The sequence below is a fragment of the Bos javanicus genome, chromosome 28 (assembly GCF_032452875.1).
Source record: "Bos javanicus breed banteng chromosome 28, ARS-OSU_banteng_1.0, whole genome shotgun sequence".
In the NCBI taxonomy this organism is placed as follows: Eukaryota; Metazoa; Chordata; class Mammalia; order Artiodactyla; family Bovidae; genus Bos; species Bos javanicus.
The window spans coordinates 31,075,073-31,098,793 of record NC_083895.1 but is presented as its reverse complement, the minus strand read 5'-3'; the positions used below and the strand labels follow the sequence as shown (position 1 = coordinate 31,098,793).

The following is a 23,721-nucleotide window of genomic DNA, read 5'->3' as shown; positions in this document are numbered from 1 at the left end:
ATACATCTTAATTTATTTTTATTTCTTTACAAATTAAAGATGCATTGAAAAATAAACCAATGAAGAGAAATGAGAGGTCCAGAGCAGGGGCATCCCAGGCTGGGAGCAGGCAAGCCTGGCCACCATCAAGCCTAGCCCTTGTCCTGCCCCAGCCAGCTCGGGTTGGAAGATAACTGTCAGCCACTCTGTCAGTTCCAAAGCCTGAGTGGTGTCCTAGCAGGAGAGACTAGCCACTTCTGCCTCTCTCCCCAACAGCTTGGAGAGCAGTGTTTCCAGCGGAAGCTCAGAGTGGTATATAGGCTGGCTCTGTGAGGTATTGCAAGTTGATGACCAGGCTCCCTACAGAACCATCCAGTGTTGGGGCCGCTCTGGCTGGAATGGAGGCTAATACCTCTCCTAGGTCTCAATATTCTTTGCAACTATTCCCAGGCTCCTTCATTTCTGATAATGTGTCTCTGTCCACCAAGGGATCATCAGTCATTGCAGGAGAAAGAGCAGTGGAAGCAGAGCAAGAAAGCTAATCAACCACCCTCAGTCACTTTGAGTTGGCTGTTGACTTCCAGGCCCAAGAAGACTGACCACTTTTCTACCATCTACGGCCTACAGCCCAGCTCTTGTGCACCTGTATGTATGTTTTCCCTAATATAGGAAGTCATTGATGACAATGAGCTGAATTAGCAGCCCCTCCCCTCGTAGTAACCCCCTGGGATCTCTGTGCCTTCCCACCTGCCCTTCTCTTCTTGGAGGCTGGTCCAAAGGGACACATAATATTGCCAGGGTCTGGGTGGCTTCAAGTCCCCCAACACCAAATCATATACAGTGAACTGAGAAACTACATTCATTACGACAGGATTAGCAGGAAAAGGAGGATAAAGTGAGGGGATAGGGGCACCTTCCAACAGCAGGACACGACAGAGTGGTAGGATACTTGAGCCCAGAAAGAAGGTGTCTCCTTATACTTCCCCCTCCCCCCAAAGAGACTGAGGTCAGCTTACATGACATATAAGATATGGAACTGTCCCAGTTTCTCTGCTGTCCTGGGTACTTTCTGGAAGCTGGCCTGGACCCTGTGCTGTTACCCATGTGCTCTAGCTCAGAAGCTGTCGAATCTCCTTGTGCATGTGACAGAGAAAGTCCACATAGGATGCTCCCCCGCTCAGGCTCTTGTCTTCCACCAGGAAGTGTTTGAACAGCATCTCCAGCTTGTCCTCTTGTTTCACCACAATAAGCTATAGTCAGAATACAGGGTCATGAGGCAAGGCTGAAGAGAATTAACCACACGCCCTGAAATCCCATTATCTCCCACCCCACCTTCAGAGTGAGGACTTGACAAGGTAGGAAATGCAGGTTTGGATCACTGTTACCTTCATGTACCGCGATCTCTGTGCCCTCAAACTATCAATGAGGCCTCGCACCTTCTTAGACAGCAGATTATCCAGAACTGGCAGAACACTCTGAAACACAAAATTCATTTATCCTTATGGTAAGGTACGCTGAATCCAGAAGACAAGATGGGGCAGCACAGATTTACGCATTATCTGAAATATGGAAGCCTATGAAGAATGACAGCACCCTCCCTCTCGGTGTCCCCTGCTGCTAAGAGAATGAGCACACTAACTTTACTGGCTTCTGCTCTCATCACGAAGCCTACTTCCACACCCACATTCTCCTTGACGCCCTGCCCTCACCAGGCCACTGGTGATCTGACTGAAGGATGAGACGCCGAAGAGGCTCTGGACAACACCCTGCTGGACACTCGCTCCCACCCAGAGGAAGAGGTTGAGCCCGTTCTCCAGCAAATATATATCCCCATTGCTCAGACGCTCTTCAGATGCTCGGACTGCTGGTGGTTCAGTGGTATTCTCAATGGGAGACTTTGTCTGGACAAAAGGAAGAGGGCAAAAGGTTACCAATGACTGTAAGACTTTTTTGCCCACCTGCACCCCCATACACACAAAATTTCTGAAAACTAAGCACCTGAGTAACTCTCAGTATGAAAATATTACATCAGATAATATAGATAAAAATGTATTAGTGTCAGATACAGACAATATTAATCCTTCCCTTCCTCCTCCTATGATGCCCCTTTCTCAGTACAGTGTCTCACACGCCAGCATTCAGTCGCACCAACGGTAGGAGCCGAGGATAGAAGAAGACATTGGTCTCAGCCACGTCCATGGAGGTAACCAGCTGCCGGACGTAGGCACGGTCATCAGTAGTGACTTCAGCTCCAGGCTGCAGGACCTCACTCTTCAATACACAGTTCAGATAAACAGGGAGGAGCTTCATGCACTCAGGAAGGATCAACTAAGGGAGTTATCAAAACAAAGTCAGTGATCATGATCATGAGAAATCCCTCCCAATGCAAAGGTGTATCCCAACACCTTCTCCACCAACAAGCTTGCCCAACCTGTCCCGCAGAGGAGGGGCTGGCACAGTTCTTTCTGTAACAGGCCAAGATCTGGGCACACTGAGTGATGAGAGTGTCACGAACAGTCTTCACAGGGCTGCTTAGGACCCCCCGGTATGCTGGATGGGAAAGGAGACAGCATGGTCACTGGTCAGCCACTCCATCACAGGTGCCTTCCCACCATCACACCCACCCAGGAATGCTGGATTGCTGTCCATCCTCTTAGCCCCGATTCCCCTCTGCCTGGCCTCTGCCCTCACCAAACTTGGCCATGTAGTTGATGAGCGTGTCAGTCTCACAGTTTCGGTACAGATCAGCCAGCTGAGTGCAGCAGTTGAGAGCCAGGTTGTGGATGCGGAGCCGTCGCTGCCCTGCACAGCTGGTGTACAGCAGGGCACACTGGGGGGAGAGTAAGAGGGGCAATTCACACCCCTCCCTCACCAAGACCCTCGCAACACCTCCTCTTTGCTATTTTATGAAGCTAGAAGAAAGATGGGAGCTATCCCTTCTCCAGCCTCTTCTAGTTCTCTCTGCGCACCCCTCACCCCCTTCCCTATGGCCTACTTAATCCAGTGAAGTGACCGCTGACACTTCTTCCCCAACCCCTGCCTCCGGTCCAGCACCTGCAGGAGGGCTCCATTCTCTTCGTTGAGCCGATCATCATGCTTGAACTCCACAGTCACCGTCTTGTCCCCATCCAACCCAGCCAGCTCCACATCTGTGGTGTTGCTCATGTAGAAAGCCCCAAAGAAATCTACAGCACGGATACCTGAGGCCACATGGATAGGGACACGGTTAGTAGTATGACAGGTGCCCAGACTGAGGGCCCCCGCTCAGCTGCTCATCTCCAACCAGAACTGACCAGTGCTTGTCCGGACCCGCATCACAGCATCAAAGCCAACGACCTTCTGGACATCCCGACGCAAGTCACTCAGGAACCGTTCCTGGTCGTTCTCCACCTGCATCCCCAGGCCCAGAGTCACATCATCTACTACATACAATCCACCAACAATCCCTGTACCCTCTCCACTCTACAAGCCTGCAGAATACTAATGACAATAAGGTAAAGGTAATAATAACGATGTTATTATTTAAGCTTTTAAGCACTTATTACATGCCCAGTACTACATTAAGTGCTTTACATGTGCTCACTTAATCCTGATGACAAACCCTACTTAAAAACTACTGAAAAACCCCATTTTATAGATGAAGAAACAAAGGAGAAAGTAAGTAATTTATCCTAGGTCATATAGCGTCTAAGTGGTAGACCCAGACTATCAACCCGGTGCTAATTTCAAGCCCTGTGCTCCTGTTCGCTACACTCTTTATATTGTGTGGTCTTCTCAATGATACTCCTATCAATGAGTCAGCAGCTAAGGAGCCACTCCACTTGTAGGCAGGCATCCCAGTCCTGCCTCCACCTGCCACCCAGAGTCCCATGCCGTACCTGAAAGCAAGCGTATTTATAGACAGAGCCACCAGTGAGCTGGGGTACAACAGAGAGGGTGGCCACGTCCACATACTGGTTAGGGAAGAGGAAGAGGTCTACGCAGCAGCCTTGGGCCACACACTCTTTGGCCAGGGTCTGATAGGCACCTGACTGAGGCTGGAACAGAGTCTAGGGAGGAACAGAAGAAGATGTTCAGAGACCTGAGTTCCACCCTGTTTGAGTACTATGTATGTAATATGGGCTATTATTCAAGGACACGTAAGACTTCAGAGCTACCTTACAGTTTGCAATAGTAGTAGAATATTCTCTTTAAAAAGTCTACCAAGGGCTTTGGGATGAGATGAAGTAGAGAGGTGTGGGAGCGGTGGAGAAGGCTGGCAGCCACAGATATGAAAGGACAGAGGGTCTAGTCCCAGTACCCCCTCGAGAAAGTGAAGAGTATTGCACTGTAAAGAGACAGCACGTTCCTCTGTGATCGGAAGTCCTCCCCCCAGCTCCCAGTCCCACACCTTCTCCTTGTCTGTGTTGATCAACTTCCTGTCGTCTCTGTTCTTCAGTTTCCCTGGGGCCTCTGCAATGGGCAGGGAGGTGTGGAATAGAAAGAGCTTCCCTGCACACTCAGCAGCCTGGAAGAGGAGAGAGATCTACTGGTCCATTCTTTCCTTTATTCATCCATTATTCATTCATCCCATCCCTCGTCATTTATTCAGTGCCAACTGTGTCAGACAAGTTGACTCACTGGACAGTCACCAATCACTAAAGCAACAGGGGTTGTATCCCAGAGGTAAGATGCTCAGAAGAAAGCATCACACAGGCAGCTGCCCAGGACTCTCGCCTTACCTTCAGAGCCTCCATCCCAGCCTGAACCACCGGGGCAAATACTGTCTCCGTCTCCCTTGTGTCTGCAAACATTTCTGGAATCTGATCCAATAAGCTGAAGAGATAGGTGATGGGAGGCAATCAAAACTGCTATCCAAATTTCAGATCCCTCAATTCCCCCAAAAAGTCATCTGGCCCTCAGACTCCGAGAACTCCTGAGGCATAGCCTGTGTCCATCACTGGCTTTCTATGGTTGTACCCTGCCCTCCACCTCACTTTACCCCCACAATCTGACTCTTACCTGGTGATGACTGCCCGAGACTCGCTGACATTGACCAGGAAGCCATCCAGCAGTGGCACAAACATGTCACCCACATCAGATACAACCATCATCTGTGGCTGGGCCAATGAGCTCTTCACATTGTAGAAGTGGAGCACCTTATTATAGGTGACAAAGCCAACGCGGATTGCTGACTCTTCTGCCCCGCCCTCCCTGCAGAAAGGGACGTTGTTACCCAGACTTGCCACCTTCTCCACCAGCCAACTTCATGACATCCGGATTCACGTGCTGAGTTATCCCAACCACCCACCCTTGCGCCCCCTCCCCAGCCATCATCATCCATAGGAGTACCTTGGCTCCTCACTCTCACCTAGGCAAAAAGTCTAACAGTGACTTGAGCTCCTCACAGAGGAGCCTGACAAGACCACTCCTGACGGCATTGTAGGAGACATCAATCATAAAGATGAAGGCAGGAGGGATGGGGAACTTATTGTTCTGCAAAAGAAGGAAATGTTGGAGGGGAGAGGGGTATCGGTGAGCAGGTCAGCTGACTAGAGATAAGTCATCATCCAAGGGCACAGTGACAGGGTGAGGGAAATGACCACAGCAAGTCTCAGCTGCCTCATTGTCCTTCACCCACGGCTCCTCCCCACACTACCCTCCCTCACCTTGCAGTAATCTACAGTGGCCAAGAATTCATAAGAGCCCAGGGACAGCTCAGGACGGTCATAAGCATCCACACGCTTGCCGGTATGATCCAGGTGTTGAAAATACTGGGGAGGAACTGTGGGGAGTAGGGCAGAGTGTTACTCATGGGTCCGCTTTCGGTCCTCATCTGGTCCTGGCTGAGCTCACTGTAATGCCCCACAGCCCCAGAGGCACTTCACGTCCCCATCGCCTAAACAACAGAGCCTCATCTATCTAACTAGAGAGAGAATAATGAAGATGCAGTCCAGATCCCCCAGCCCCAGGCTCTGTGAACGTACCATCGTTGATACAGCTGCAGAAGCAGCACTGGAAGCGTCTCCCTCCCTCAACGAACTGCATAAAGGGGCACATGTATGCTTTGCAACGATTGCAGCGCAAAGGGCCAGATTCCCCATGGTCGACAACATACGGTGAAGCCTAAGGAGCAAAGGGGAGGGGCTCAGACACAGAAGGAAGCTAGAGTGATATGTGGGAACAGATGAGGAGGAACAACCTGGAGGGAGAAGGACATGGCTCAGACAGTCTGCCTGCGGAGGGAGCAGAGAGAAGGGGTATGAGGACAAATGTCCCTAAAGGTCTAAGGACTAGAGTCCCTCTCCTTACTCCTCATCTCTAGAATTTCACTTCTTCAAAGAGAAGAGCAACAGTGGACCTGGCCCAAACAATCCAGGGGCTGACATGGGCGCATGAGGAAAAAGTCGAAGATTACCCAGGATTCTCATTTCTGGCCCAATCTTCAATGCCCTTCGTTCCTGCCCTAGGATCTTGACCCCTGCTTCCTTTCCCACCCAAGTATCTGTGACACTTGTCCTCCCCAATCCCTGGATTTCTGTGATACCTACTGACACCCCAGGCAGATGGTACCCTACAGATAAGAGACCAGCAGGCAAGTGTCCAGCCATCCTCACTGAGACCCAGGAAAGAGAAAGAGAAAAAGACAGAACAAGACAAAGAAGCAGGATGTAAGGTGAGCCCTGAACGTCCAGTTACAGAGAAATCCCCCCCAAGTTCATTAAGGCATGAACACAAGGGTATCTACACCATGGCACGGTGTAGCAGCTGCAAACACTGTCTCTTTTCATCCTGATTCCAGGTACTGGGTGACAGATTATAGCCCAAACCAGGTAAAAGAAGGACCCCTGGATTCTGTTTCTTAATATGCTGTCCTAATATTTCTAACCTACCTGGGATGACAGGACAGAGGATAAGAAAAACCAGAGTGACATGCCTCTCATCACCGGGTGATGACCATGCTACGGCAGGCTCCTGCCTCCAGCTGTCTTCTCCCCTACAAGTTGGCCTTGACTCTTTTAAAAGCGTGTTTCACGTGTGAACTCTGCTCCATCCAGCAATTTCTTGGGCTTTTGCTTTCCTCCCTATCACCCTCTTCAGGCATGGGCCCTGGGATAGAAAGCTATTGACGATACGCTCCCCTCCCGACCAACTAAGCCTTCATCTACTGTGACTGCCAGAATCACATCTAGGAAGAAGTCTTATCCTCGCTCCCCCTCACTTCCTCCCTCTTATTATACTCCAGTCTGTCCCTGACTCACCTCCTCTGGGGGCAGCCTTGCCAGTGGCTTGATGACAGCTGCCAGGGGCACCTGAGCCTGCTTAGCCATGTCAGAGGTGCAAGGGATGTTATACGATGTGCATCGAATGTACCGGGGACTTGCATTTCCTGAAGGGGAAGATGGAAAAGCTGAGTCAGATCACAGAGTCACTCCAGACACCAGCTCGCTGTTGTTGACCCACCCCATCACCCCAACAGATGCTAGAGGTGATGGTGGCTCTTTCCCCCTAGAGACCAATGAGGGACTGGTCTCTGACCAAAGACTGACAAAAGCCCCATCCATAAGCTGATAATGCTGGAGAAAAAGTCCCGCAGGGAGGAGTTATTGCCCTTCTCACCTTGGTCTTTCACCAGGAAGTTGGTGGTGACTAAGGGTGGCACCTGGCCCCGTACTCCAGTAACAAATGGCTCTGAACCCCGGTTGTTCCTGTCATCTTCAATAACCTGAATCTGTAGGGAAGAAGTGAAAGGAATGAAGTGACAGATGAAAAGGGAGAAGGGAGTACCACGTCCCCGAGGCAGGAGAAAGAAAGGCTGGAGCCGCAGCACAGAAACTAAGAATTTGCCAAGGAACACACCTCATGCACCAGGCCTGCTCTCCTTTTGGAGATCATATAAAATGCTGTAATGCCAATCTTCCACTCTATAGTCAGCAGCAACCTGCTGCATGGGCAACACTGAGAAAGGGCTTCTTTATGAATCGCCCTGACCCCAATAAACAGTGATCACCCTGTTCCAATACCTACTCCAGGAAAGCTCCAGCTCTAATCATAAGCCTTCAGACATGGTCAGATTCCACTTCCCTCCCCCATCGAGGCTTCCCCTCCCCTTCTCTCCCCAAGAGCAGGAAAACAGACAACAGTAACCATGTAAAAATGAAATCTACCTGGAATGACTCTACAGTCAATGAGAGTAGAGGGACAGGGTGAGGAGAGGATCACACAGCCAGAAATGATCAGGTAAGGTGAGGAAGCAGATGCTGCCTTATTTTCAGGTAAGCATCAGTGTGTAAATATGGGAGAAGAGGATCGTATAGCCCAATCCTCAGTCCCCCACATTTGGACAGACCCAGCGAAGGAAAAAAAAGAGATATTGCAAAGCCGGTGATCAGATCTTCGTGCAGACTGATAACCTTTGTCAGTTACTTCAAGATGGGTTTGGTAAAACCAGAAAAAGTAAAGGGAGAATAAGACTCTGTGTCCCATAGAATAAAGAGCTGAAGCTTAGAAATATATCAGAGTCAAACAGACTCTCCAGATGAGAAAGTGACCCACACTTTCCCAAACCAGCAGTCCCTTTCCCTGTAAGAAATGCCAGTTTCCCAGACTTGTACATTAGTAGCCACCTACCCATGTTTCTCCACAACAAGCTGTAGACAAACCAAACCCAAAAGGGAAGGATCTACTGTTTTGTCCTGTTCCATCACATGTCACAGGCAGGCTCCTGGAGGAGCCAGCAGGGTTAAAACCAAAGCTTAACAAGCTACTTGATCCCGCCCTTCGAGCCTGACCTTCTACCATCCCATACTTAAAGGCACTGCTAACAGCTTGCTACTTCATTATATGGTGACTTGAGGCATGCATATCCTTCTAGCTTGTAAAAGCAAGGGTCTAGAAGGACTGAGGGAAGAGGATGGAGAGGGATGGACATGGTGGATGAGGTGAAGACAAGGTCATAGGCATGCACGGGTGATTTAACACAGGGATCACACACACACACCCACCCCCTGCACTTACTGGACTAGGAATGGCATCAGGGTCTATTCTGTGCCTGGTTTTCTGCTGAGGAGGCAGCTCATTGAGTTGCTTTTAGTGTTTTAATAATAAAGGCAGCAGGGGAATACAGGGAGGGAGACAAAAGAACAAGAAGCAGATGTTACTTCTCTCAGCCCTGATGAGTTAGACATGAACAGCTGGAGCCCAGCTCCTACTGCTGAAATCAGGCCCCCTCTCGATCAGAAACTCCAAATTTTTCTGGGCCAAAAAAGAGCCTTTAATGGCTTAGACTATGATGTAGAAAGATAAGGAAGGGGGCAAACAGGAGGCAAGAGGGGTTATATGGAGGGGCTGAATAGGAGAAATTTTAAGAAGGAAGAAGAGGGATGTTCCCTCCAAAAGGCCAAGCCTCCCATGTAAGAACTACTCTTACACTGAAAGAAGCCTCCCCTCACATCCAACCAGACTCTCCTTCTCACTAGAGGAGGAAAAAGGAAAGAGGCACTGCTTAATCCTCTAGGGTCCCCCTTAGCCAGCTGGGTCCCTCACCATGATGGTTCCCCAAAGGAAGAGGGAAGAGAACAGGATGGAATATGACAATGGCTAAGCATGGTGAGGCAACTGACATAGCAAATGTTGCAGACAGAACTATAAAGTGGCCTCCACTTGGGAATACAGTGTCAGCCTCTACTCTTGAGTGTGATGAGGAAGGTCTGAGCATTCTGATGGCTCTAAGGGTAAGATTCACCCTCTTCCTGGGAGAAGGAACTTCCCCACATTGCCCTTAAAATTGTAGATCACTTTTCTCCATCCACACAGCAGAAGACTAGCAAACAAAAGTATCGAAGGCTTTCTCCTAAAACACTATCCAAGTAGAGGCAGAAAGAGTCCAGAGAGGCTTTCCTTTTCTCACCAGTAACACCAGAGATTCCCCACCAGCTCTAACCATTAAGAAGACTGCTATCCTATCCTACTAGATCTTAGAGGACAACACCTGGACACGGCCAGTACTCCACAGAAGAGCGGAGGCTACCAGGCTCTGTCCGGTGGTGACAGAACACTGCACTCAACCCAGAGCTCTGTGACACTGCTGATCACTCCTGGCCTCCCTTCCTTTCCTGCCCAGCTATGAAGTAAGGATATCCCTAAAATACTTCTGGGACGTCAAGTTCTATTTAGAGAGTCAAAAATTACATGTAGGCTCTACACCTGCAACATGACAAACAAAAGGGAAAAATAATCAGGAAAGGCTAGGCAAACATCTCATCTAGGTTGACTCACTTATCTGGTAGCCACAAGCTCCTTCCCCAGGACCATATAAGTATCTACTTACAGGGCTCGGGATGGCATCAGGGTCCAGGCGCTTAGGAGGCAATGGCTGAGGAGGCCCAGGCTGACTGCCAAAAGTGGCTGCTCCTGGGTAGGGACTTCCATAATTGGACTGAGGGCCCCGGGCTGGTCCAAAGGAACCTGGGAGACAAGGGCAAGGTTGATGAACAAAATAGTCCTTCCCTATCTCTTCTTAAGGCCTCACAGAAATGACTAAAGTATTATAAACATAGAATTGAGAGGTACAGTAATAACCTTTCAGAGAAAGCCTATGTTATCTGAACTATGAGAAAAAAAAAATCTTATAAATCCCACATCTGAGTACCACATCTTAATACCCTGAAGCTGTCTATCTAGTTCACCACTTAGCAAGTAATACTAGAAGCAAATAACAACAACAACGAAAACACCTGAATAGCTGAAGCTTTTGGCTCCTAGGTAGTCCTTGGGAAAAACTCACCATTTTGCTGCAGCTGATAGCCTGGCTGCTGGGAGGAGTGCATAGGTGGTGGTGGTCCTGGGGGCCCAGTCATTTGGGTACCAGGGGGCAGAGCTTGAGGAGGAGGTGAGGACACATGGTTGGGCTGGCTCACTGGGGGCCCCCCAAAACTCTGTCCAGGCAAGAGTGGACCAGTCATCGAAGGCATCCGAGGACCCCCTGAGGCAGGGGGTGTGAAGCTGGAGGCCTGTGGTGGGACAGATCGCTGGGGAGGCTGGGCCCCTGGATGACCCTGGCCAAGGGGAGGAGCTTGGCCCTGAGGATAGGAGCCATACAGACCAGAATTAGGGAAACTTCCTGAGGCTGAGGCCAGTGATGTTGGTGAGCCTGAGAAGTAGAAGAAGCAGAGTCAGAACCCCAGTCATTCTGCCTCCTTGTTCAGTAAACCACCTTCCTTTCCACCCGAGGGGCAGGAATGACTTGTCCCATCTGCTGGGGCTCAGAGGAATAAATAAAAGAAATAAAAGGGATCCAGGTATACCCCAGAGACAGATGTCTCTAAAAAGGAAACAGTATTCCTGTGGTCATAGGTACTCACCATAGCCCAGCCCCGAAGCGGGAGGAGCTGGGGCCACAGCACCACTGATCTGCATTCCGGCCAGCTGAGCAGTCACCTGTGCACTTGTCGGGGGAGGCCCATAGGGCTGAAGCACAGCTGGCTGACTGACCACAGGGGCCAATGGGGCAGATGCAAATGGCTGAGACCCAGGGAGCCTGTGGGGAGATGGAAGGCAGAAGCTTCTAATGGGCCAGGAATCCCTTCAAAGTTGACAGGAGCCCCACATCATATGGGAAACAATACTGTTTTACAGCATCTTACTCTCATCTGGGCTCTTATATGGCTTCATATTTTTATATATTTGTGAATAAATCACATTCCTCATAATCTACACTGTGATTATTCAGGGCAAACCTTGTTTTCCATTAGGTTCACTCCCAAAACACACGCCAAGCACCCTCAGATCAAACAGTATTTACTCTGGTAGTTAGATTATCACCTCGTCTGCCTTAATCCTTTGTTGACAAGCCACTTCGGTTCTGTATTCAAAAGCACTGAAGAAGTCGAAATGAAAGGTACACAGAAGCATTAACACAACAGAAGCTTAATAAATGTGGGCTTGAACAAATATAGTTTGATTGTTTAACTTTTTTTTTTTTAAGGCTTAAAATGTATTTTAATAAGTTCATGTTGCATTATTTCATTTCTCAGAAGAACTTCAAAGGTATTAGGGACAAATCAAACATGGTGCACCAATAAAAAATGCACAGCTTAACTACCTAAGACAGGCAAAGCTGAGAGCTACCGTCTGACACTCAGCATACAGCAGCCCTGTTCTCAAGATTGTACTAGGCCTATCAAGAAAGCTGTGAATGGCAACATCACAGACACACAAGGGCCATTTCTGGGTTGTCCTTACCCAAGAGAAAGATGGAGGCAAGTTTAACACAAGATTTTTTAAAGATACACTAAATGAAAATCTCTAAAAGAAAATGTCTTCCTTGGGACATGAAAGGGTAATATATGGGACATAACAGAACCGTATGTATGTTGTATGTCACCTCTGTGGACATGTGCCTGAATTCCCACCTGGGAGTGATTAGAACAGTGGGGCCAAGGTGACTGGGGGATGTTTGGTTTTTGTGGTATATGTGGCAGGATCTCTGGGGTGAGACAGTGCACTAAGTCGTGTCCGACTCTTGCGACCCCATGGACTGTAGCCTGCCAGGCTCCTCTGTCTATGGGATTCTCCAGGCAAGAATACTGGAGTGGGTTGCCATTTCCTTCTCCAGGGAGATTGTTTAACTTTTAAACCAAAGGATCACTTAATCCTGGGAAAGGTATTAGAAAACTCTTAAGATCAGAAGAGCTGGTGAGCTAAGTTTGGCATTCTGTACTATGGAGAAAGATGATACTATCTGACCAGAGTTAAGGGCTAGACACAGAGGATATAAGCCAGGCAGCCTGCTAGCTGAGTCTATCCAGCAAAGTCTCGTCACTTGAATAGCTGCGCTGGACACTCCCATGGTACCAGCTGCCACATTAAAATACAAATACAGCATCAATGCAGTATCACTGCATACCAACTAGCCACTGCACCAGTGGTTTACAATAATATTACTGCAGAAATCTACAGCATAGATTATTGTACATAACAAGCTCCTTCTGGAATTTCAAGAATGAATCAAATTATTCACCATAGTAGCCTGTTACACTGAAATCCTGATTTATCCTTCCTGTTTGTCTTTACTAAATAACTGGAACTTTATTATGTTTGGTCAGCTTCTACTGGTCCTGCAGTTTCACACTTTTCATTTGTTCATTCAACTGGTATTTTCAGGGCATTATGCTAGTGAAACTTACCTCCCTAAGCTCTTTGCTGGGTTTTGCAGTTTTTGCCTTCCATAGTAACAAACATACTGTTAGCCCATGGCAGATGCTTATAAATCCTTGTCAGAACAATTGTATTCCATGGTACTACTCTATTAACACGGATAATACTCTCAACTGCCTACTGGTATTCTATCATATAAACCAACACCTTATCTGCACATAGCTTTATAGTTTACAAAGGATCTCTAAATGCTTTAATTCTTACAGCAAATTAATGAAGGGAAGCGAGCAGATGGAAAACTAAAACACTAAGGGTAAAAGCAGCAGGCTAAACTGGAACTAGAACCCAGGTCCAGGCCCAATTCTTAGTCCAATGTACTTTAAAATTGTGAAATGTAACATAAATAGAAAAAAATACATAAAATATACATGTACTGCTGAATAACACAAACACCCATGTAACCAAAGGGCAAGTCAAGAAATGGAATACACCAAAGGCCCTGTGTGCCTCTCCTCACAACCCTTTCCTTTCTCCCAAAAGTGAAAGTGAAAGTCACTCAGTCATGTCCCCGACTCTTTGCGACCCCATAGGCTGTACAGTCCACGGAATTCTCCCGGCCAGAGTACTGGAGTGGGTAGCCATTCCCTTCTCCAGGCGGTCTTCCCAACGCAGGGATCCAACCCAGGTCTCCCGCATTGCAGGTGGATTCTTTACCAGCTGAGCTACTAGGGAAGCCCCCTTTCTCCCAAAGATAACTACTTTCCCAACTTTCTAAAAATTGTTCCCTTGTCTTTAAAACAATTCAGTTATGTCAGGTTTTCAAACTTCTGTAAACAGTATCACATCATACATACTTTGAGTTTTGCTTCTTTTGTTCAACCATATGTTTATGAATTCATCTATGCTTCTGCATTTAGCATTCTCTTTCATCACTAAATGTTATTCCATTAAATAAGTGTTATTCCATTAAATAAATATGCCACGATTTACCTAAGCATTTTACTACAGATGGATATTGAAGGTTTTCTAAGTTTTGGATATTATCAATAATAACGTTACTATGTTCAATCATATATTTAACTTATACATACCTGAGCTTTTTCTAAGGCATACAGCTATGAGTTTAATTACTGGTTTATAGGATATGATATCTTTAATTTTAACAGATAATTCCAAGTTATTTTCCCATAGTAGCTGTACTCATTTGCATCTGACCACCAGTGGATGAGGAGAGTTCCTGATAATCCATATGCTCAGCAATATTCAGTACTATTAGCTTTTTAATTTTGCCAATCTGATCAATACATAGGATAATTCTGTTGTGGTTTTTAACGTTTACTTTTTTCTTCATTTATGAGGTTGAACCGCTTTTTAATTTGTTCTTTGGCAATTAGTATCCCTTCTTTCATAAAATACTATTCCAGATTTTATTATTTTTTCAACTGAACTGACTTTTTCTTATTGACTAGTAGGAGTTCTTTACATATTCTGGACACTATTTTATGTTTTTATCTACTTTATGTGTAAATGTCTTTTTTTATTCTGGAACTTTTCTTTCCAAAGTACTTCCCATTCAATGTCTTTCTCCTTGATCATTCCCATCAGCACAAAAAGATACAAATATCTCAAAAAATAACCAACTATTAGTGAAAACAACCCAAATGTCCATCAACAAATAAATGGATAAAGAACATGTAGTGGTATAATCATACAATGAAATACTGTAATAAAAAGAATGAAGTACTGATACATGCTACACATAAACGAACACTGGAAACATTATGTTAAGTGAAACAAATCAGTTACAAAATATATATGATTCTATTAAAATGAAATATCCGGAATAGGTAAGTCTATAGGGACAGAAAGTAGATTAGTGGTTGTTTACAGTTAGGGGAGTGACAGAGTTAAGGAAAAGCTGAATAGGGATAGCTCCTCAGATAAAGGATACTGTGTATCTTTCTGAGGTGATGAAAATGTAGTAAATCGGACGACAGTGATGGTTGCACATATCTGTGAATACACTTAAAATCGTTAAACTTGTGCACTTTAAAGGGTGAACTGCATAGTATATGAATTACATCTCAATGAACTGAGATGTAATTGGATTGGATTTAAAAAATCCAAACAAATAAAATTGCCCTAAAACCATGCATCCCCCTCAAGCTTTTATCTTTTAGCCAAACATTAGGGAAAAAATTGGTCTATGCTTTTTTTTCCTTTGGCTACACCATGCAGCTTGTGGAATCTTAGTTCCCACTTCAGGGATCAAACCCGAATCCCCTGCAGTGGAAATGAGGAGTCCTAACCACTGGACCGCTAGAGAAGTCTCTCTCTCTACTTCTTTAATTACTATTCCTATCTCTCTTTTTTTTTTTTTCCTCCTATCTCTTTTAAAAGATCTTTCTTTCTAGGTTCTTCTTCCTTTTTTTCCCCTAGTCTATTCCCTGGTACTTTTCTCGGCCAGGGCCCATACAGGGTAAACTATCAATCTCTGTAAACGCCTTTATTTGCCCTCTCTTAGGTAGGTACATAAAAATCCCATAGACCGAGAAGCCTGGTAAGCTACAGTCCATAGGGTCGCAAAGAGTTGGACACGACTGAGCGACTTCACTTTCACTTTCAGGTAGGTACGTAATCCTATGTTGACAGTTACAGTCCCTTAATCAATGTACTAGCCTACTATCTGCTCTCCTCTCATAGTCTAATCTTTTTTTTTCCTTTGAGAAATCCCTGAATTGAGGGAGAGTGGTTGTTAGCATTTGATTTGCTTCTGGAGGGTACTCCAATGATACTGCTGCCCAGTATCAAAGTTTTTTTTTAAGTTTAAGTTGTAATTTCCACATCATTAAATTCACTCCTTTTAAGTGTACAATTCAATGATTTTTAGTAAATTTAAAGAGTTGTGCAACCATCACCAGATTCCAATTTTAGAATATTTTCGCCACCCCAAATGACCCCTGGTGTTCACATGCAGTCCAAAAACACCCCACCCCCCACTCCCCTGCAACTTATCCTCAGCCAGCCTGGGAGAATCAAGACTCCTTATTAACTCCCTCTGCCAGTATACAGGTTTTTTTTTTTTTTTCTAGTTTACCTATTTACTGAAGTGTAGCCTAAGTCCAGATTTCATAAACAAGATTTCAGTTCTAAACCTCAGCTCAGAAATGCCCAAGTTACCTGCTTAAACTTAAGCCCCTAGGTTCTCAAGATAATTTCCACCCTTTGCACAGGCAGCCACAGTATCAACTTAACCACTCTGATTTTCAGTTCCCACTTGTTATCTGGCACTTGAGGATTTCACTTTCCTTGAAGCTTGATTATGCATTTGAAAAAAAAAAAAATTGTTTCTATTTCCTCTCCCCTTTCTAGATGTTTGTAGCAAAAGGGTTTTAGGTTACATTAGTCCACTTCCCAGCTGAAATTCTTTCACCTGCTCCAACTAGACAGCTGCCTTCATATCTCCACTGAAACTACATTTGTCAATGATGTCAAACCTTGCCAAACCCAACAGTCAATTCTTAGTCTACATCTCACCTTCAGCAGCAAGTGACACACCTGATTACTCTCTTGACTTCCTAAAATACTTTCCTTGCCTAATTTCAGGATGCTATGACACCTGGCTAACCTACTTCACTACTGGTCTTTCTCATTGCGTTTTGATGGCCCCTACTCTGAATGCCTTTTATAAGTTGGTAAGCTCCAAGGCTCAGTCCTCTGGTCTTACATTTGATGCTAAAAATGTATATTCTGGACACCTAATAAAAATGTCAGAAAGCAACTCTTCCACTACTACACACCCTACCGCAGTTATACTTTATTCTTTGTTTACCAAAAAATAAACAGCACTCCAATAGAGATGACTACCCTCCTTTAAAGGACTTCCACACAGAGACAGGGGTTTATTGGGTCACACACCACCAAGTTTTCATCATTTATGTAGTTTTCCTTTGAGGATCTTTCCTTTCATGACTGGTCACACCCAAACTTAACCAATAAGCCCCACTAAGTGCCTGTTCTAGAGGAAAAGGGGAAGTCAAAAGAGACAAATAATCCTAAGGTTCCTTCTTCCTGTTTCTTCCTTAGGGTAGGCTCTGAAGGACCATAACAATTATTTAAGATATATGTCTAGTCAAGGAAAAAACTCAAGTTCACAGAAGTGGAAAGAATATGCCAAAGAACACAGGTACTTAAATGAGTCAATAACCCACAGAGGCACAGCAGCAGCACCTCTAATCTGGAAAAATGAAAACGAACTATAATAAGATGAAGGGAAGAGGAAAAGGAATCTAAGAGAAAAACAAAGGGAAAAAAAAGAAAAGTAAAATAGGCCCTCATACATTCCTAATCCTTCCAGTCTCATCTGACCAATTTTAGGTTGACCCAAGTACATACCTCTGCATCTGAACACCGGAGCTTGGTCCATTCTGCACATCTCCTTGGCCAAACTGGCCATATGCAGTCTGGCCACAAGGGCCCTGTGCTGTCGAGGCTGGAGGTGCCCCTGAAGAAGCTGGGGCTCTTGAAACACCTGAGGGTGATGAAGAGAAGCTAAGAAATTAGGAAATGTCTCCTCCACCTTGAGCAAGGAATGCAAAGCAAAGATCAATAAGCTCAAACCTTCACTGCAATATCACAAGTGTAATATCACAGCTTGGCAATGAAAAGGACACCATCAGGATGCAACTCCAGTTACAAGAGATTCTGAACATGGATGCCCAGCCAGAGAGTTTTCACTCTCTTAAACAGGTATAACAGGTATACTACTAGTGAAGCTGTAGCCAGAGCCACAAAAATGTAATGCCTTCCTGTGATCACTATACACTCTCACTCAATCCAGGACAGTCTACTAAACCTACCCTAGACAAAACATCAACTCTTTTAAAGAAATGATCCCACCCTAGAAGTCAAAAACTTAGAATATATGTGAGGAATGTGGCTTAGAAGATGACCAAGTAACATGCTGAACTAGGCTGTAAAGAGATACCCATTGGGACTTCCCTGGTGGTCCAGTGGTTAAGAATCTACCTTGCAATGCAGGGGATGGAGGTTCAATCCCTGGTGGAGGAACTAAGATCCCATATGCCACAGAGCAACTAAGCCCCTGCATCACCACTAGAGAAATCCATGTCCTGCAATGAAAGATCCCGCATGACGCAATGAAAAACCAATGTAGCCAAGTAAATAAATAATTTTTTAATTCTTTAAAAAAAAAAAAAAAGAAAGAAAGGCGCCCCTTAGAGAGACTATTCTGCCAACCTCTTCTTTATATATTCTACAGATCCTAACCATCTTCTTCTCATCCACTTCTAAATGTTGACACTCCCAATAGTACATGGCTCAGGGAAGTGTTAGCATGGGTTGGAGACTTTGTTTCCGCCCAATTATTCAGTCAAGACAGGTTGTACATGTGTGCTAAGTCAATTCAGTTGTCTCTGACTCTGTGTGACCCTATGGACTGTAATCTGTCAGGCTCCTCTGTCCATGAGGATTCTCCAGGCACGAATACTGGAGTGGGTTGCCATGCCCTTCTCCAGGGGATCTTCCTGACCCAGGGATCGAACCCAGGTCTCTTATGTTTCCTGCATTGGCAGGCAGGTTCTTTACCACTAGCACACCTGGGAAGCCCCCAGGACAGGTCTCCTGGCCTCCAGTTACCGCTGTCGCTTATGTCTTCACAAAAGCTGCACTACGCGTGTTCTGCTCACCAGAGCTGCCATCAAAGCTACTTCTATGACTGCTAATCATCCTTTCCACATGAAATGCAGGAAGAAAGCAATTAGTTACTTGGCATATCACTTTGGAAATGCTGCTGACCCCTGTTCAAACTACTGTTTTTCTTTTGCTCTGCCTTCAGTAGAGATTCCAGTACTCTTGCTTGGAAAATCCCATGGACGGAGGAGCCTGGTAGGCTGTAGTCCATGGCGTCACTGAGGGTCGGACACGACTGAGTGACTTCACTTTCACTTTTCACTTTCATGCATTGGAGAAGGAAATGGCAACCCACTCCAGTGTTCTTGCCTGGAGAATCCCAGGGACGGGGGAGCTTAGTGGGCTACCGTCCATAGGGTCACACAGAGTTGGACACGACTGAAGTGACTTAGCAGCAGCAGCAGCAGCAGTAGAGATTAGACACTACAGAACCTGCCTGCAGGAATATGATTAATCTGAATTCACTAGCCATTCACTAGCCTGCTCACTAGCCATCACAGAGCCAGATATGTTTTCCTCTCAGTTCAACAGAGCTTCTTCTTGGGGCAATGCCAGCTCCATCTTGATAAGCCACAACCTGGCAAATCAGACATGGACTCTGTCCTGCCAAAGTCCCAACCCAGAGTAAGGCTCTTCCAAAGCCCTGAGACCTAATCTCATCACTCCAAATCTTTTCTTTCCCCAAAGTCATAACAAAAGTGGTAATAACTTTGGGACTTCCCTGGTGGTCCAGTGGTTAAGACTCTGTCTGAGCTTCCACTGCAGGGAGCATGGGTTTGATTCCTGGTTGGGGTACCAAGATCTCACGTGCCACATAGCAAAATTTAAAAAGGTAATAACTTCATTCATTTCTCAAATTTTACCAATGCCTCTTTAGTGCCTTCTTTTTCACATATCTCTTTATGGAATTAACTCTCTTAAAATGCATAAAGCATCTGGCATACCCTAAGGCCCTAACCCTAACCCTGACCCTAACCCTAACCCTGGCTTCTCTGGTAGCTCAGATGGTAAAGAGTCTGCCTGCAATGTGGGAGGCCTGGATTCGATCCCTGGGTCGGGAACATCCCCTGGAGAAGGAAATGGCAACCTACTCCAGTATTCTTGCTTGGAAAATCCCATGGACAGAGGACCCTGACAGGCTTGGCAGGCTATAGTCCATGGGGTCGCAAAGAGCACTAACACTTTCCCTTTCGCCTAACCAAAGATCTATTGTCAACCATCTTCTTTTGCCCCCTATGAATAACCCACAGGTTATGAGCTCCTCTTCATGAAAAATGTAATATAAAAGCCAAACACTGACTCTAAGGACAAACAGTCTCCTTTAATTTCCCTGATATTAGACAACATCTAAGAAGCCAAAGAAACTTGAAAAGGAATGTTATCACCAAAAAGATATGAGAAGCACCAAAACCCAGGCATACAAACATCATACATTTTGTCCATGAACCAATTCCCTATGCCCCACAATCACGTATAAATAGAACCACGAGTCCGATGAGAGAAATTATCACCGGCTCTGGAGGAGCTATGACCACAGTCCTTCCATCCAGCTGTGAACAATTCAACCAGGTGAGGCTGCACAGGGTGACACCCATATGAAGTGAACTGCCATTGAACCTGGAAGATGAGGCACCCTACTAGATGTTTTAAAGACACAGTCACCTTGTATAAAAACAGGAAAGGGCAGATGGCCCACAGGACTCTCAGTGACCAAGAGCCAGATTCATGTTCCTCAATCCCAGTCACCACAACCCTTTAGGCAGCTTAAGTAGGGCAATACCACCCAACCTGAAGATTACAAATTCCCTTCCTTAGCTCAAAGGAAGCTTGGAAACATACCTGGGGGAGGGGTTTGCTGATAGCCTGGTACTGGGCCATTGTAAGCTCCATAGGGAGTGGGGGCGGCTGTGGACCCTGGTTGCCCACCATAGCTGGATTGATGATACCCTGGGTAGACGGGCTGGGGCTGCCCAAATGGCGGCACAGGTGGAGCTGACTGGTTAACATTCATTATGAGAGCATCCCCGATTTGGTCTCACCTATTAGATGGGAGAGAAGATAGAAATTAGTCAAAATCAACTTTCTAAAGTGAAAGCACTATTCATGGTAGGAAGCAGAGCTAGAAAAGGACTGACCTTATCAGGCAGTGATTAGCCTAATCATTCTCATACTATTACAGGATCTTTGTAATTTTCTTCCCCAGACAGTAGACAGACTGCCTCCTCAAAGCAAGGATTTTGTTACTCTGAACCCTATGCTTTGTCACTGCCAAGAGGGTATAAATTTCAACTTCAGAGAGGCCCAGTGGAATGGAGCAGCAGCCTCCATTCCCTAGTGGTATGATTTCTAGTGTCTAGTCATACAAGGAGTCCTGCCACTGATGAACTATTGTGATATTACAGGTAAATGAAACAATGTTCCCACTTTCTGTTCATTCACTCTAGCATCCATTCATTCCACAAAACTGAATACCCTGCAGTGTGCTAGTCATTTTTAATCATTCAAACTGCATGTCTAAAACAGATCAACTAAATCCCCTCCCCCTCAAAAGACAAATTTTAGAGTGACCATTTAGAAAAACGACATTCTTAGGATAAACTGCAGTAAATCAGGTGCTTACTCCATCCTCAGTCTTCGCACCAAAAGAGTGTATGGACCTTAGTACTGAAGCATTAAAATCACTAAATGTAAAGGACAGCTGAAAACTCTAGCAAGATACCAGATTAGAACTGAGTGCAGGTTTGGCACAAAAACCTCACACAATAACCCAGAGAAACAGTTCAAAGATCAATAGCAAAGTTGGATTTCATGGGAAAAGATCATTCACCTTATCCTTCAAGCAGAGGGACTGTAATTATTCTAAATCTCAAGGCACTCCTCCAACTCTGTTTCTGCTCTCCTTATAGGCTTGTCATGAATCTAGGCCACATCCAAAATTATTACAATCTTGCCCAACAACAGAGGAATGAATTGGAGGGTCTTTCCAGGATCCTTCCAAGAACAGGACTATCTGATCACATCTACTCTACACAACCTGATCATTCCAACTATCCTACAGAAGAAGGAACCCAGGAAGCAAAAGAGCTCATAGCTGCTGCAGTGGAACAACGGGCCTCTCGCCTGTGCTAGGAAGGGCCATCTTAACTACAGAAAAGCTGAGCTGCACTTGCACTAGAACTTTTTAAATTCAAAGCCATCTCAGGAGCTATTCTTCCAAATCCTGAACCTTGCACAGGTCACAACATTAAGCTTGAAGGATGTCCCCCTCCCTTTTATTTTTCTGAAGTCGGTGTTGGGGTGGGGATGGGAGGAAATAGTTCCCTCAAACACACACAAGAGTTTGGAGTCAGGCTCAAGTTTCGACTTCACTCTGCGTGGACAGTCAAGGGTGGCAACCCAGGGGGCGGGGCAAGCTTCCCTAGAACTCTGAAAGTAGTCTAGCTGTGGAGGCTGGGAGTGCCGGGGATCAAGACCAAGAAACCAAACAAGCTTCTCGGGTCACGATAATAGGACTGTTGCTCTAAGTAGAAGATCGAGCGTCTTGCGCCCTTCAACAGGCTCCGGACAGGAAGCGGGAGCCGGAATCTGGGCCAGGAGAAAAGGAGGGTCTAGGACTGATTCTGGATTGTGAATGCATGAGGTGAGGGTCTCTCCCCGGGCTCCGCCCCCGATCCTCTGTCTTCCTTCGCAAACAGGACGCCGACCTGGCCAGTGATACCCCGGGATCTCCTCTGCTTTCCTACCCACCAACCTCCCGAAGCCACTCCTCACCCGGCTCCAGATCCAGGTTCGACTTCGTTCCTAACGTCAAGGCTCCCAGGCTCCACTTCCGGTTCCGAGGAGGCCGGCGCGTCGCCCCCGGAAGTTCCACCCCCACGCTCCAAGGCCACGCCTTCTGCCACGTCTGCAGTAGGCACGCGCCGAGGAACCCGGATTCCGCGCACGCGCTAGTTTCTGTTCTATGATGGCCGTCTGCGGGGGCTTCTGAGGATTCTTATGTATTTCCTTTTTTTTCCCCCCACTCTGAGATGTCGTGGTAACTTTATGGTCCCACCCCAAACCGAAATGCGACTGAACTATCTTTAGTAACTCTCCTTCCAATGGCATATTAGACAAAGTCTTGTAGCGACTTCCTGCTGACCCCTGGCCCCTTTGATTTCCGTCTTGGAGGTTCTCTCACCCATGACCTTTGCCGGTCATAAGACTTGCGGAATGGATAATGTTTTTTGGTTTGGGAATTTTAAAAAATTATGATTATTCTGATATAGTATACTTTTTGTACATTTACTTCCTCTGGCCGGGCCATGTGCCTGGCGGAATGTTAGTTCCCTGACCAGGCATCCAACCCCGTGCCCTTGGCTGTGAAAATTCAAGAGTTCTAATCGCTGAACCACCAGGGAATTGCTGCAGCACTTAGAATTTAAAGGGCAATAGTTTTGCTTTTAGGCAGCATGTGTTCCAGGTTCTGTCCCTGCAGTTCCCTAACTTGGGTAATTTAATCTCGGCCTCAGTTTCTTTCATTTGTAAAATGGAGAAAAGAGGAATGCCATTGTAATAACTTGTTGAGAGGATGGAATTAAGTCACACAGATTGCCTGGCACCATAGTAAGTGCTCAGTAAAGGGAAGCCTTTATTAACCTTTTTTTCATTATTAACCATTTTTATATAGCGCCTTGGTTTAGATGCAGAACTCTGCCAGAGGCTGATGGTTTGTAAGAATGCCCCCAGCCTATAGGAAGAGCTACAGTTCGTGAAATGATTACTACCCCATTTAATGAATAACAATAATTGTAGATAATATTTGTGGGAGTTTTAAAAATATACGTAACACATTTAATCCTTTCAATCTTTTCATTTCATAATTATTTTTTAAGCATTGTTGTGTACCAAGCC

At 45.9% G+C, this 23,721-nt stretch overlaps 1 protein-coding gene across 2 annotated transcripts; it reads right to left on the bottom strand.

Annotated features, from left to right (window-relative positions):
- Nucleotide 1: 1 nt before the first annotated feature.
- On the bottom strand, nucleotides 2-22,688 carry SEC24C (SEC24 homolog C, COPII coat complex component). 2 transcript variants are annotated; one of them, XM_061405320.1, is made up of 24 exons: nucleotides 22,600-22,688; nucleotides 20,668-20,867; nucleotides 17,512-17,647; nucleotides 11,322-11,497; nucleotides 10,745-11,110; nucleotides 10,289-10,425; nucleotides 8,977-9,045; nucleotides 7,579-7,690; nucleotides 7,221-7,348; nucleotides 5,946-6,084; nucleotides 5,628-5,743; nucleotides 5,330-5,454; nucleotides 4,981-5,172; nucleotides 4,701-4,794; nucleotides 4,370-4,486; nucleotides 3,858-4,028; nucleotides 3,273-3,369; nucleotides 3,034-3,179; nucleotides 2,671-2,809; nucleotides 2,411-2,529; nucleotides 2,128-2,307; nucleotides 1,689-1,880; nucleotides 1,365-1,454; nucleotides 2-1,229 (listed from the first exon to the last, which is right to left on the bottom strand). In XM_061405320.1, exons 2-24 carry the CDS (start codon nucleotides 20,837-20,839, stop codon nucleotides 1,089-1,091), a joined length of 3,354 nt encoding a protein of 1,117 aa, XP_061261304.1. In that variant the 5' UTR covers nucleotides 20,840-20,867; nucleotides 22,600-22,688; the 3' UTR covers nucleotides 2-1,088. The 2 variants fall into 2 exon arrangements, with proteins under 2 accessions (XP_061261304.1, XP_061261305.1); XM_061405321.1 differs by lacking the exon at nucleotides 8,977-9,045.
- Nucleotides 22,689-23,721: the final 1,033 nt, after the last annotated feature.